The following is a 13,439-nucleotide window of genomic DNA, read 5'->3' as shown; positions in this document are numbered from 1 at the left end:
TGAGTTGTGGTCAAAAATGCTGTGAATGAGAGAGGTCTGCCGCCTTTAATCCCAAAAGGCGGCCCTGGTCCGCATCGCCTAAGCCCGGCGCAGTCCTTTTACGGTGAAACTGGCATATATTCCGACAGCCTCACCACTCCTAGAGGCTAGCCGTGACTCACTTCCCCACACTCGAGCAGTGGAATTCGCCTGAGTGCAGTGATCCTTGCCTTGCTTTCGGTCTCTTCCAGGGTTCATATTGAGCCACTGCACCCCAATCACCGGCGCGGACCTGCCCTTTTTCTTTCTCCTTTCCCTTGGCTGTGTCGGCTGGCTCTCGACCGCACCCTTCCGTCTGGACAGCTCGTGGTCCCGGCTGCTGACCGCCCACCCACCATGTCGTCCAACAACGACAATGCCATGGCCCGATTCCTGTTTGCAATCCTGCAGCAGAAATGCCTGAAGGATGTACGTCGACCTTGGGCTGCTGACCTTGAATGACCTTGGGGGGGGAGGAGTGACGAGCTGACGAACTAAATCATTTCCGCTTAGATCGACTGGAACAAGGTGGCCCATAATCCGATCCTGGCCCAGGAGATCACCAACGGACATGCCGCCCGCATGCGCTACTCGCGGTTCCGCGCCGCCATGCTAGGCCTGGAGCCGCAGCGCCGGAACCGTGCTAATCCCAGTAGCAAGTCGCGCGTCTCGAAGAAGAAGAATGACGATGCTGTCCGGCCCAAGAAGGAGGAGGACGAGGAGGAGAAGAGGAGTGGCAGCGGAATCGGCAGCATTAAACGCGAGAACACCGCCCACGCCGACACGAAACCCGTCAAGACCGAGCGACGCAGCATTGCCAACCCGTCGGCGGCCCCGCGTCAGCCTCCCGCGCCTATGGCCACACCAGGTATGATGAAGACCGAGCCGGGTCTTGCCATCATCCCCTTCAACCAGAACGTGCAGCAGTCGTCAGCCCTCCAGACCACCTCGCCCAGAGTCAAGCAGGAGCGCACCCAGACCGCCACCACTAATACCACAGCCGCGATTCCTGAGCCGTCCCCCTTCGGCGTCGTCTCAACAACCCCGACGACAAGCTCGGCGTCATCGACCCCGTACATTGACGGTCATCACCGCATGCAGATGCGGCTCATGACCCCCTGCAGCGACTCAGACGGCGTTGGAATGCAAGGCTTCCTCCCGCACAGCCCGGGCCCGTCGGCGAGCGACCTGCTCCACACTCAACATCAGCATCAGCCTCATCAGCACACAGTCGGTGCTGGGTCTCCGCCTCTCTCCACGGCTGCACCGTCGCCGTATGACTTCTCCCAGTGTCTCGACGTGGCCGGCTCGCCATCCCCTTGGCACTCGCAGCACAGCCATGCCCATCACCACCATCACCCTGCGCACGGCCTGCCGCACAACCCGGCTTATACTACGGCTGGGGCTGGGTTTGCGATCGGAGCCGGGGTCGGCGGCTACGCTCTGGAGGACGCCGGGTACAACAACAACAACCCGTTCTGTAACGAACACCACCATCATCACCACGATCATGACCACGGCGCACACCACCACATCATCGCCGACCCCTTGGGACTGCACAGTGGGACCGGGGGAACAAGTCTGTTTAGGGAGAGGGAGCTTGAGCTGCAGATGGACCGGATGGCTAACAATACACTTGGGGGAGGCCCGATGGCGAAGCATGAATGGGAGGAAGGCTTTGACGGGATCTGAAAATAAGACTGATAGAGGCGGGGGTTCGTCATGCAAGAGAAGAGAGAAGAGCGGTATTGAATTGTCTATGGGCTGCCTGACTGGATTAGACTGGACCGTTTACTTCTTCTCAGTCTTACTTTGTTGATACAAGTTGGTCAGGTAAGAGGGCACATCCCCCCCTATTCTATTGCATCTCTCGGGTCATGGATCGTTGGTGTCATTGGGAATGTATGCCTCGGATTGTGGGCACCATATGGGATGAAGATGTAACATAACGGCATAATGAAGTGGATGATTCCAAAAGAAGGGCGCGTTTCCTGTAATCGGTCTTGTTATTTCCATCGACGCCCACCCTCCACGCTTCTTCCTGTTTCCTATTTTTGATCCCTCCAAGAACATCGAGGCTCTCGCAACAACGATTTTGCAAACAACGAAACTCCGTCGACAGCAATACGGCGTTCCCGTCACGAAGTCGTCGGATTACTTGGAAAAGCGTAAGTCGTTTTCTCGGGTTTCTCTTCGATTCGTACAGTGAACGGGCGTTTTATATGCGCCGTTCTCGACGATTCGCCCATTATCCCCTGCCCTGATCCCGTTACACATAAGTCTCACGAGTTTTGATTTGATTATACAGCCCATGTATCTACTCCCCAGCTATACCCCAGGATAGTAGGGGCATAGCTGCCTTTTCTTCCTTTTATATCTTTCGTCTCATATAGGCGCGTGGTTCGCGTAGTCTCGCGTATACCACGCGTGCCTTCCAATGGAGGATCTACCTCCGGGGACTCTCTGCCCCAGGGCCTGGCAACAACCAGCTCTTCCTTCTCCTTCCCTATATACCATCTGGTGATTCGCGGGGAGGCGCGTAAACCGTCTGAACATATATGCCCGAGATTTAGCCAGAACCGACTTACACAATTTTTTCTTCTTATACACATTCCCCCGGGGTCCTCCTCTCCAACACTCAACTTCAACCAAACATCTACTCGCCAAGTTCCCGGGTCACCCTCACCAACACACATCACCCAAATCAAACATCTACTTCCCAAGCCTCCCCATACCAAGGAATTGAGATACAGTCACTAACACACTCTCTCTTCCTCTCTCTCAGTCATTTTTCTCTCTTGCTACTTAGTAAGTACTAGTGGCGTTCTTTTTTTGATTTCTCAACAACTCTCAATCTTCCTCGTTCTTCGCGACCGACTCTTCTTGATCCAGCTACTGACAACGCCCGCTCCTAATAGCTCACCTGAACCGCAGTCCCAAGTCGGTCGTTATCAGATCCGAGAGCAAGATGTCTCCGAAGACAATCAAGCCCTCGGTCGTCGTAACCAAGGGTAATGACACCAACAGCGATGGCGAGGATTCTACTACTATCAAGAAGACCAAGTATCCCACCCCGCAGGAGGCTTACGTCTTCTACTCTGTCGTGAAGCACATCCGCGGCAAACCTGACGTGGACTGGGATGCCATGGCAAAAGATTGCGGATTCAAGAACGCTGAGACTGCAAAGGTAAGTGTTGATGAGTGTCGACATTTTCCATCTGAAGTGCCTTCAGTCGGAGGCTCTGGAATGTGCATTCCGGACCGCTTCCGGAATACACATTCCAGAGCCTGCGGGCCAATAGAATTCATCCCATAATAGCCTCGATCTCTACCCTACCCCGGTCTGAATCTGATATCAATCGGTCTGATGCTGACTTTCGTCCCAAGGTCCGCTACGGCCAGATCAAGCGCAAGCTTAACATCGATGCTTGGGACCTTACCAAGAAGAAGACCAACACGCCCTACGAGGAGCTAGACTACGGTGACGGCCCGTCGACCCCGACCATCGGCCGTACCAAGAATGTCCCGGTCACCCCCCGCACCGGTTCCAGCATTAAGAAGCGTGCTAGTGCCGTCAGCAAGCGTCCCGGCAGCGGCCGCGCCGGCCGTCAAGCCAAGGCCGAGGCTATCATCAAGATGGAGCAGGCCGAGCAGGCCATGGGCGAGTTCGAGGAGTACGAAGATGAGATTGAGGAGGCGGACGACGATGAGCTGGCCATGACCGAATATGATGAGACGCCGACCAAGAAGTCCGGTGGTCTCATGGGAAACAAATACATCAAGAGAGAGGGCGCCAGCAAGCCCCGTGCCGCCGGTCACGCCACTCACACACTGAGTCGCGCTACCACCACGGCCCCGAACTATGGCATCTCCAATGTCTCCATGTATGCCAACTTCCCCTCCGTCATCCCGGATGTGGTGCTCGAGCGCAAGGCCATCATGGTCAACATGGCCGGACACTGGATCGTGTCCCCTTCGGACTGCGAGGCGCACGGCTGCTGGCTCGCCCGCCTCCCGGCCAGCATCCAGAGCGAATATCATGCGCAATCGCAGCGCCTGGCCGCCCGGGCCGTTGAGACGTTCAACGCGATCAATTCCCTCAATCCGGCCGCGGGCAATTCCGACGACCGCCCGTACAGTCCCAACCCCAACCACCGCCATACCGTGGCCGCCTTCCAGCAGTACATGGCCGACAACGGCATCCCGCACTACAGCAACAATCATGAGAAGGCCCTGGGCGCCCCCCCGCTCCAGCAGGTCCAGCAGGTCCAGCACCACCCCCAGCAGATGTTCCTGCCGACCGGCGTGGTCATGCAGCAGATGGGCCTGCGGGCCCCGACTACTACCCCCGCTCATCACCACGGTCACCACTGTTTTGCCGCTGCCGACCAGCAACAAGTCGACCTCAGCGCGTTTGCCAACGAGGACGGCCTGCCCCGCGGTCCGTTCCCCGACTACGACAACAACGACAACCACAACGACGACGATGTCGATCTCCACTCCGTGCCCCTGCACCCTTCCTGCGTACAGCAGCAGCAGGAGGAGGAGACGCCGGAGGCTCGCGAGGCGCGCGAGGCCCGGGAGCGGGCGGAGCGCGAGCAGGAGGAGCTCGACGCGCGCATGCTCTTCGAGGGCATCTCCGACTCGGCTGACTCGGAGTCTGAGTAAAGAAAAGACAATAAAAAGTGGGGGGTGGGGTGGGGAAGTTGGCTGGTGCGTGCTGGGTTGAGTCGCTCTCCCCTCCCCCAGCTTGCTTACACCCCTATACCCCCACCGCCCTCCCCTGGGGGGTTACACCCGCCTCCTTTTTCTCTTTGGTATTCGATCCGGCATCTCTCTGAACTGCTTTTTAATGGCTTTGATTTTCTTCTTCTTCTTCCTGGGGGTCGGTTGAGCATGCGTCTTGCTGGCGTCGTGGCTCTCTGGTCCTTGCCTCTAGCGCATGGCATGGGCATTCGCATGGTCACGGCTTTCGTCTTTCTTTTCCTCTTCTAATGATCTACATCCCGAATGAGCATGGAGTCCTGACTCCTGGCGTCTTTATGATGGCTCTCTGGATCTGGCGTTTTCGCATGGCATGCATGGTAATGGCAACGGCGTTGCATGGACATGGGCATGGGCATGGGGCATAGCTTTCGGTTGATCTTTTTTTCTCTTCCCTTTTTTCCTCTGGTCTGCTTCTGGGGAGGAAGCATGGAGTCTTGCGGCGTCCTTGTCTCTCTCTCTCTCTCTCTCTCTTGGTTCCGGTCTGGTCTCGCCTATTATGGGCATGGCCCATGACATAGCACGGCATTTGCATGGGTGAGCATGGAAACTGCATGGGCATGGGCATGGGGCATTATTAAGCATGGACATAGGTAACTACATCGGACGGCAGACATGGTTCTCATGAAGATAGTCTCATGAGCCCAAAAACCAAAAAGTCGCTAAATGGTAAAGCGCATTCTCACTGATCAGACGGACACGAGAGCATAGTGCAGAGGATGTGATTGGCAGTGATTTGATTTCGTCTCGGCTTCTAGGGGGCCATCGTCCCATCCACCCGGACAAAATGCTACCAGTCCTCGTCCTATCTAACCTGGAAGGTATGACTTCTAGTAGTAACAAACACAGAGGGCCTAAGTCCACGGAGTAAGTCCGCTGCAAATTTGCAAGACAATTGGGTATATCGGCCACTAATATTATTAGATCTCCATCCTAGAGCTCTCTTGACCTCTACTTTTTTTCAGAGCAACTTCCATGTATGAACAGCAACAAATGGCATCAAGGGCCCTGCTTCCATCGGGCTCATTTGTGCCGGGATATCACTAGAAAGCAAAAGAAAAACACCGTTGACAAACAGAGCAGGCAAAAGGTACGAAAAAAAGCAGGCCTTGTAGATACAGCCCAGGCCATAGACAGATAAAGTATATGCCATGCCGCTCAAACAACTCGTAACGCCTCAACCCCATATGACTCCCTGGGCCTTGTAAACTCAGATCCCAAAAGAAAACAGCTATCCCCGGCCCGCGTGACTGGCATCGCAAAGATGTAAACACTAAAGCAAAGGATAACTCATAAAGGTATCGTAGTCCGTCCGCCTATGCCGGAGTTGAATGAAAACACAAGGAAGGAAAGAAGCAGCCCTGTCCCTGAACGCCGGTCGCCAGCTGTCCGAGACCCACCACCTGCTGGGTACGCCTGCACGCCGCCTCCTGTCCGTTGATTCCATCTGCCCCCGCGCAAAACTGAAGAGAAGCAACGCTGAGTAATACAGTTGGGGTCTGCGAGCCCCGCGGCGGTGGAGAGAATCGGGCAAAAGGGCGAGATCGTGTCGGAGGTCTGTCGAGTATAGTCTAAAATTTTAGAGCCCTCAATGCCGGGTCCCGTTGAGTGACGGTCGGGGCCGCTCCCTCTCGCGGTCCCTCCGGCGATCCCTCTCGCGGTCCCTGTCGCGGTCGTTCTCGCGATCCCGGTCACCCTCCTTCTCGGCCCTGGGATTGACCAGGGGCTGCCAGCTCACCAACCCCTCGCGGTGCGTCCAGTGCCTCATGATCCCCAAGGCGGCCGCCACCGCCTCCTCGATCGACGTCCACGGGCCCACGGCCGTCTTCATCCGCTGCTCCTCCACCCTCTCCCACAGCGCATTCGCCTCCTGCCACATCGCCGCCCGGTTCCGGTTGTGCTTCGCCCACCGCAGAAAGCAGCTTGCCGCGGCTGCCGGATCGAGCGTGGCGAAGGCGTTGGTGATCTGCTCCAGACACAGTACGTGCATCTGCGCGGACAACGCCTTGAGCGCCCTGTTGCCCTGCACCCGGTTCCGCAGCTCTGCCAGGTGGGGCAGCAGGGTCTCCCACGCCGCAATCTCGCAGACCTTGCGCTCGAGCATGCGCGCCTGGTTGAGCGAGTGGAACGCCACCATGTAGGCGAGCACCATCTCGAAGTGGAGGGCCGTGGCGAGGCGCTCATCGGCGGGCGTCATTCCGGCCGGACCACGCTCACGACAGAGGCCGTCGCGGGTGTGCTTTAGCTTGCTGCCCAGCCGCGAGTACTCCGCGTGGCGCTCTTTGCACGCCTCGACCTGGGCCAGCGTCTTCGGGTCGAGCGGCTCCGAGCGCGTCGGCGGTCGGTTGTCTGCAGCGCCCGGGGTGAGTCCTGCCGCGGCCGCCGGCGTGGCGCCTTGCGACTGGTTCGACGCCACCCGCGACATCGCCGCGGCGGGGGGTCTGCCCGCAACGACGTCCACAGCCGCCGTCTTGGTCCGCTTGGACGCGCTGGTCTCCTGCGGGACGTCGTCTGCCAGCCGCGGCCGCTTCGTCGCCGGCGGAGGGGGTGGGGTGACTTCCGTGCTCGTGGAGCGCTCCTTCTTTTGAGCGTCCTTTGCTGACTTGGACGGGAGGCTCAGAAGCTGTTCGGCCCTTTTCGCGTTTGCTTTCTTCAGCTTGAACGTGAGGACCAACTTGGCCTTGGCGGGCTCCTCCTCCTCATCCTCGTCCTGCGCCACGACGCGTACCGTTGGGGCTGCCACTATCGTCTTCCTCGCCCCGCTTGACGAGTCCGGCCCTTGGCCCTTGGGCTGGCTCTGTGACCACGCCTTCTGCGACAACACCTCCTCAACGACGGTGGGGAGGGTTGGGGAGAGCAGTCGCGGTATCTTGAGCTGCTTCTTCGTCGTCCTTGGCGGCGGGGAAGCCCCAACCTTCTCCTTTTCCGGCCTTGGCGCCTTCTCCAGGGGCTTCTTCAGCTTGCCCTCTTTCCCGGGGGGGCCCGCAAACAGAGAGGGGTGGAGGGGCGACAACAGTTCGGGTAAGGCCGACTTTGTCACCGTTTCCCACTTCCGAAGCGTTGAGGTGCCGCTGTCTGACCGAGGCCTTGATCCGTTGACCTGGATCGTTGATTTGGGCGACGCCGTATTGTCCCGATCCCTCTTCGAAGACGGAGGGGCTAATCCGTTGGCCGGATGGTGTAGCGTATCAGCTCTTCCACCCATTAGTAGCTTCTCTGTTACACCTTCTCGACCGCGCGGTGTGCCCGGCTTCGGCGGCAGACGGAACTGGTCAGCGTTCTTGGCGTCTCCTTCACCTTTGGCTCGTTTCTGTGGTGAAGGATGGCCGTCTGCTTCTGCGGGCCGCTTCCGGCTGTCAGTCTGGGGCTGTGGGTTCGTTTGAGGACTCTTAGTTCTGCTCTGCCCGTCAGCGTTCTGCGACGCGTGGCCCGACATAGTGGCGTGCATCGCATACCTGTCCCCATTCGTGTCTGGCCGCGGCCTATCTGGTCGCGTGTTCGCCTGGACAGGCGCATGTGGTTTTCCGACGGCCCTCCCATCTCCCGTCTCGGTGGACCCCTTCGGCGGTGGTGGTTTGTTAGGAACCGTGCCGTTCGCCTTAGCGTCCGGCTTTGCCGAGACCCCATTCTCTACCGGCGACTCGGACTTCTTTCTCTTGTGATAGTCTGTTAAGGAGAGCTTCTTCCTAACCTCGCCCTTGGCGACGACCTTGGTCGGCATTAGAGGCGGTTCGTCGCAGATTTCAAAGGCGGCGCGTGTAATGAGAATGCCACGCTGCACGGTGGATAGGTACGTTGTGTACTGTAAGGGGTCGCTTGGTTGTAGGGGATGGTTTGGTCCAAGAAAGCTCCACCCATCCGGCCTGGGGAATCGGCGGTCGAAGAACAAAGAAAGGTGGTGTGGGCGTTCGGGGAGATATTGTTTGGCAATTCTTTCCGCATCTTTCGCTGCTCCATCCATCATTTCTTTCATGTTTGGGACATCGGATTGATAAAAGAATGGCGTTCCGGCGTTGAGCTGTTGATGGAGCTAGATTTGGGGATACCGAACGCGCGAAGGTTGTTAGATAGAGGTGGTGCTCGAAAAAAAAACAGGTAGTCCGGATGCTGTGTTAGAGCGCAAGCGAACGGGACGCAGCTACCGTATCTGTAAGGATGCGGTGTTAGCACTCGTAGCCAGCAAAGAAGCATGGACATCTGCCACCGGCCCAACGTAACCACGATTGCGCCCCAACGTAAACAGCACCCAAGAAGGGGTGGCGACGCGGACAGTGTGGAAAAGATCTCATGGTGACGTAGAGCCCGCCACCGTCACATGCGCTCATCCAATGACCCAGCCGACGCGAAGTTGTCTTACATACCCAGATACCCAGACTACACACGTGCAAGCCCGTGACGAGCTTCTCCACACTGGTAGCCGGCAGCCAAAGCGAGCGGAGAGCTCTCGCGACCTGCGTGGGATTCTCGTAGCTCCGGCCTCCCGCTCTCTCTATCCCGAGCTCCAAGTAGCGACCTTGATTCGGTGGTGGAGAGAACACGGGTGCATTTCTCGGGCATAGACCGTCGTGGCGCCCGGCGGATCGTGGCAAAGGACCAATTCGGCAGCGAGTAGAGAACAATGTTTGTGTGAGGAGTCGATGTGTGATGCTGCCGTGAGCCGGCTTGTTTCTCAGTATCGGGAGGCGCAGGTTCGGAGGCGGTGATGTTGCAGAGATGGTCGGGTGGGAGTTTGGCGTCAGGGCGCCGAGGGTGGGATTGCCGGGGCGCGAACGGTGAGTGGAGTGACCAGGGGGCCAGGCCGCTGATCGGACGGCACATCCCAACCGCCTCTCAGGTGGGTCCCACTTGGTGCGGCCTGGCGAGCCTTACGAAGTACCTAGTCACTTATTAGTGTAGGTATCCGGCCCAGCCTACCTACGTACAATACATACACTACAATACACCCGCGCTTATACGTGCCCTGCCTCTACGCAGTTGCGCGAAAATACTCAAGCGTGACTTTGACTCCTGCTTCTGCAAGATGTCCATGGATTACTTTACCATGGAGTTCACCGCTATCGTGAAGCTAGGTCTAAAGAACGATTGTTACATCATAGGCTCAACCTTCGTCAGAAGTTCAGAGTATGGAAGGTACCAGGTACCGTCCCATGTCAGGATTCTACCCAACCTATGTCCCTGACGAACGGGAAGTTTCAGCGACGCAATTTCGTTGCTTCAGTGCTTCGAAACCATTAAAGTTCAAAGCTAGGTAATCTTGATTTGAGTGTGACACCTTGACAGAACTAGGACAAGACGACAAGTACCTCACCTGATTAGCGATTGCAAGTCACGCACAACAGCAGCAGTAGATCTTTTAAATAGATCTCTCCCGTGTACTCACCATCACCCACGCTTTGCTGTGGCATTTCACCATCAGGGGTTCTCTACAGTCAGGGTCCGGCGTCATAAGTCCCAGCATCCAGGTACCTCAGAGTCGGCAAAAGCTGTACACCAATCTAGCAACTTCGAGTCGAGCAAGTGAAATCAAATCGAGAGACAGGATGAAGCGGAAGCTGAGGAAGATAGGGAAGATAGACAGTAGCTAAATTATATTGTTCCATGTCTTCAAGCTATCCACCAATTCTACTCATATCGAGTTTTGTGGTACGGCCGTTTCTCGTTATAGTGAGCCACGAGTTGATGAGCAAAGGACCCCTCCACGCATCGAAACTTGCAGATGGTTGTAGTCACCACATATAACCAGGTAGTGTAAGCAAGGAGCGGGTTGATCAGCGTCTGCTGAAACTACTAGGCAGGTATTCGGGCAACTTAAGAGAGACATAAGCAATGGACGCTTCTGTCAATCTAAACAACGCTGACTGACTGCTAATATAGGTGGTTTAGGCATCCTGCTAAGACTAACACTTTGAGTTACCTCTTGTAGGCGCCTTGACATCATATAGATGGCCCAGGACGCACTCCTCGGCAATGGATGCTTGGTCTCTACCACACCTAGTACGGGTTCGAGCCCGCAAACTCAAAGAACTTGAAGCAGGAATCTTTATGCCCACTGCCATCCCCGCGAACCTCAAAGACATGCAAGGCTAACCGCTCAAGAGCAAAAGCTAAAATATGGATCACTCGAGTCACCGCGACTCTGGCTGACTGCCCCTAACCAGCTCCGTTCGCCATCAGATGTTCTACACCATTCATTTCAGAGCCAATCCGCTTTCTCTTATGCCCCACGCCCTGGCTCGCGCATTCATCATATTCTCTGTACAGCCGCTCCGGCCCGTTCGACACCTTCTCATCGAAGCTCTCTTTGAAATCCTCCACCCGGCTCTCCAGGCTCTCGACGCGGGAACCCAGGTTGTCGTGCTCCGTTTTCAAAGCGCGCATGTCGGCAACGATTTGGCTGGGTTCTGGGTATAACTGTTCGAGGACACCGACCATCTGCTCGGCCACATGCCGCGTTGTCAGGTTCTTGTACTGCGAGTCTAACACGGTGATCTCGTGTTGAATATTTTTAAGCTGATCCTCGAGGCGCTGGCTGGCAGTGGCGAATTGGTTGGCCTGCTTAAACTGATCTACCAGTTCGCGGTGCTCCTGGGCGAGGCGGTTGAGTTCCGCCCTGGCCCGCTCGTAGTCCATCTTGATTGCAGCGACGTCCGAATTGACTGATCCAAAGTCGAGTTCTGTCGCGTGCCTTTCTGGAATACCTGTGCGACCGCTGCTCGTAGAAGCCTCTTCCAGCGCCGTAACCCGCACCCCGTGGTTGTGAACTGTTGACTTTGTATCCTCTAACATCTGCGCCAAACCGGTCGTAGCCCGCGCAACAAACTGCTTGATTTGATCTGACACCTCTTTGTGCTTGCTGTCGATTTCCTTCGGAATATCGTCGTTTACCCTGGATTGAATCCCCTCCAACTTCCTCTTCAAATTCGGTAGGTCGAAGGAAATAGCCTCGGCCACGCGATTTTGGACGTCGAAATCGATGTTCGACAATTGAGCTTCGTGGTCATCGATCTTGCGACCTTGGTCCTCCACTTGTTGCATACAAGTGTCCAGACCGTTGCGCAGGCTGATGCTCTCTTGGGTCCTCTGGGCTAATTGCTCCGAAAGTTGGACTACACGACTCAATAAGCCCGAGATATCAGACTGCAAGACCGAGCTCTCCTTTTGTAGGAGGGAAGAGATCTCCGTGCGGCAGACTGGTTCGGAACTGCTCCCGTGCGCTAGGAGCTGCTGCTTGATCGCTTTTCTCAAGTATGCCTCTAGTTTAGAGAACTGAGATCGTAGATCGGTTTGCTGCGATTGCTGTTGTTCGGCTTTCTGCTTTTCAAATTCCAGCCGCTGCAGGTTCAGTTGTTCCTTTAGTTCCCTTTTCCACTCTTCACTCATGGTCTTCTTCATCATCATTATCTCCGCTTTGAATTCTGCATCCAGCCGGCCCAGCCCAGCCTTTAGATCGCTTTTGTCCAGCACATCCCTCTCCTCGAGTCGGCGAATCTTCATTCGTAACTCCGTTATTTCCGCTTCCTTCTTCGCTTCGAGTTGGCGATGCCTCTCCAGACTCTCCTTAAGTTCTCTTACTTCCGCTTCTTGCTTCTTTAACTTTTCCTCTTGCTGCAAAAAGCTCGCCGAGGGGGTGACCTTCTCCTCGGAATCCTTGTTCTGAGCCGACAGCATGGCTTGTGCAACGGCATGGGCGATTTTGCTTGCTTCTTCTTGTGCCTTATGGATTTCGGCATCCAAGCACCGTACCTGCTCGGCATATCTGGTCCTGTGCATGCTTTGAACCTCGGGAATGGAAGGAAACTCGACATGCTTGACCATCGACTTCTCGTACTCCGCTTGCCTCTGCTTCAGCTTGTCGTTGACATGCCCCCGGTCACGCTTGAGGCGTGCTAGTTCGAATTCGACCTCACATTGTTTCTTCATCAACCTAACAAGCTTCTCGCATGGATTATCTCTGTCGAGGCTGGGGCTGTCTGTGGAGGATCGAGATGCCGGAGCTAAGCACACGGAGTTGTCAGCAGTTGAAGACGGGTATCAGGAGAGAGAAGCTCAGGCTTGAAGGACGTCGAGGTTGGTGCAAAAAGCATAGCAAAGTAAAGACACAACGTACATTGATCCGACCGCGCAGAAACTGTAGCGGTATTGGACTTTGTGGCGTTCAGGGACGGAGGCTGGTGAGGCGATCCGGGCGGGTTTCGCCTCTCCCTAAGCGCGGCATCCGTGTCCCGTGACTCCCGACGGTACCTCTCGTCCCTATAGGGATAGTGGGAGCTGGGTCTTGCCCTCGAGTAGTTGTCCGGGTGACGATCACGGTTGTCCGATCCTCGACGGTCATCGTCGGTAGGACGCCGCGAGTAGGCATCAGATGATCGGTACGACATGTCGCACTGTGTCCAGGCTACATCAATCGAATGCGAGGCTTCTGGGTAGGCCACCGGTCAAAGCGTCATTGGGATGACACACATACAGTGCCTGTAGACCGGTGGATGGAGCTGTGTCCTAATAAGGGGACTCCTGTTGACACAGCACGGAAGCTGTTAATCAGGTTGCCGGGCAGCTATGGTAAACTCTTATGCGATGCTCGCTAGACGCCCAAGTAACAGAGCTTTGATCGGCAGAGCCCGATATAGACAGTCAAGGGGGTTTGTCCTGTTCCTCGA

General features: G+C 56.2%; 4 protein-coding genes across 4 annotated transcripts; 2 read left to right on the top strand and 2 right to left on the bottom strand.

Moving 5' to 3' along the window:
• Positions 1–375: 375 nt before the first annotated feature.
• Positions 376–1,710, top strand: B0T15DRAFT_494864 (uncharacterized protein; the record flags this gene model as incomplete). The annotated part of the gene is made up of 2 exons (XM_062867055.1): positions 376–447; positions 532–1,710. The coding sequence occupies 2 exons, from the start codon at positions 376–378 to the stop codon at positions 1,708–1,710; spliced, it is 1,251 nt and encodes a 416-aa protein (XP_062720181.1).
• Positions 1,711–2,986: 1,276 nt separating this feature from the next.
• On the top strand, positions 2,987–4,686 carry B0T15DRAFT_512555 (uncharacterized protein; the record flags this gene model as incomplete). Its single annotated transcript, XM_062867991.1, has 2 exons — positions 2,987–3,205; positions 3,406–4,686. 2 exons carry the CDS (start codon positions 2,987–2,989, stop codon positions 4,684–4,686), a joined length of 1,500 nt encoding a protein of 499 aa, XP_062720180.1.
• Positions 4,687–6,370: 1,684 nt separating this feature from the next.
• B0T15DRAFT_400579 (uncharacterized protein) lies at positions 6,371–8,743 on the bottom strand (the record flags this gene model as incomplete). Its single annotated transcript, XM_062865068.1, has 2 exons — positions 6,371–8,180; positions 8,238–8,743. The coding sequence occupies 2 exons, from the start codon at positions 8,741–8,743 to the stop codon at positions 6,371–6,373; spliced, it is 2,316 nt and encodes a 771-aa protein (XP_062720179.1).
• A 2,189-nt stretch (positions 8,744–10,932) lies between these two features.
• Positions 10,933–13,160, bottom strand: B0T15DRAFT_494861 (uncharacterized protein; the record flags this gene model as incomplete). Its single annotated transcript, XM_062867054.1, has 2 exons — positions 10,933–12,776; positions 12,890–13,160. 2 exons carry the CDS (start codon positions 13,158–13,160, stop codon positions 10,933–10,935), a joined length of 2,115 nt encoding a protein of 704 aa, XP_062720178.1.
• Between the last annotated feature and the right edge of the window lie 279 nt (positions 13,161–13,439).

Source organism: Chaetomium strumarium, assembly GCF_033439665.1.
Source record: "Chaetomium strumarium strain CBS 333.67 chromosome Unknown B0T15scaffold_5, whole genome shotgun sequence".
NCBI lineage: Eukaryota > Fungi > Ascomycota > Sordariomycetes > Sordariales > Chaetomiaceae > Chaetomium > Chaetomium strumarium.
The sequence above is the reverse complement of the archived record's forward strand: the minus strand, read 5'-3'. Positions and strand labels throughout refer to the sequence as shown.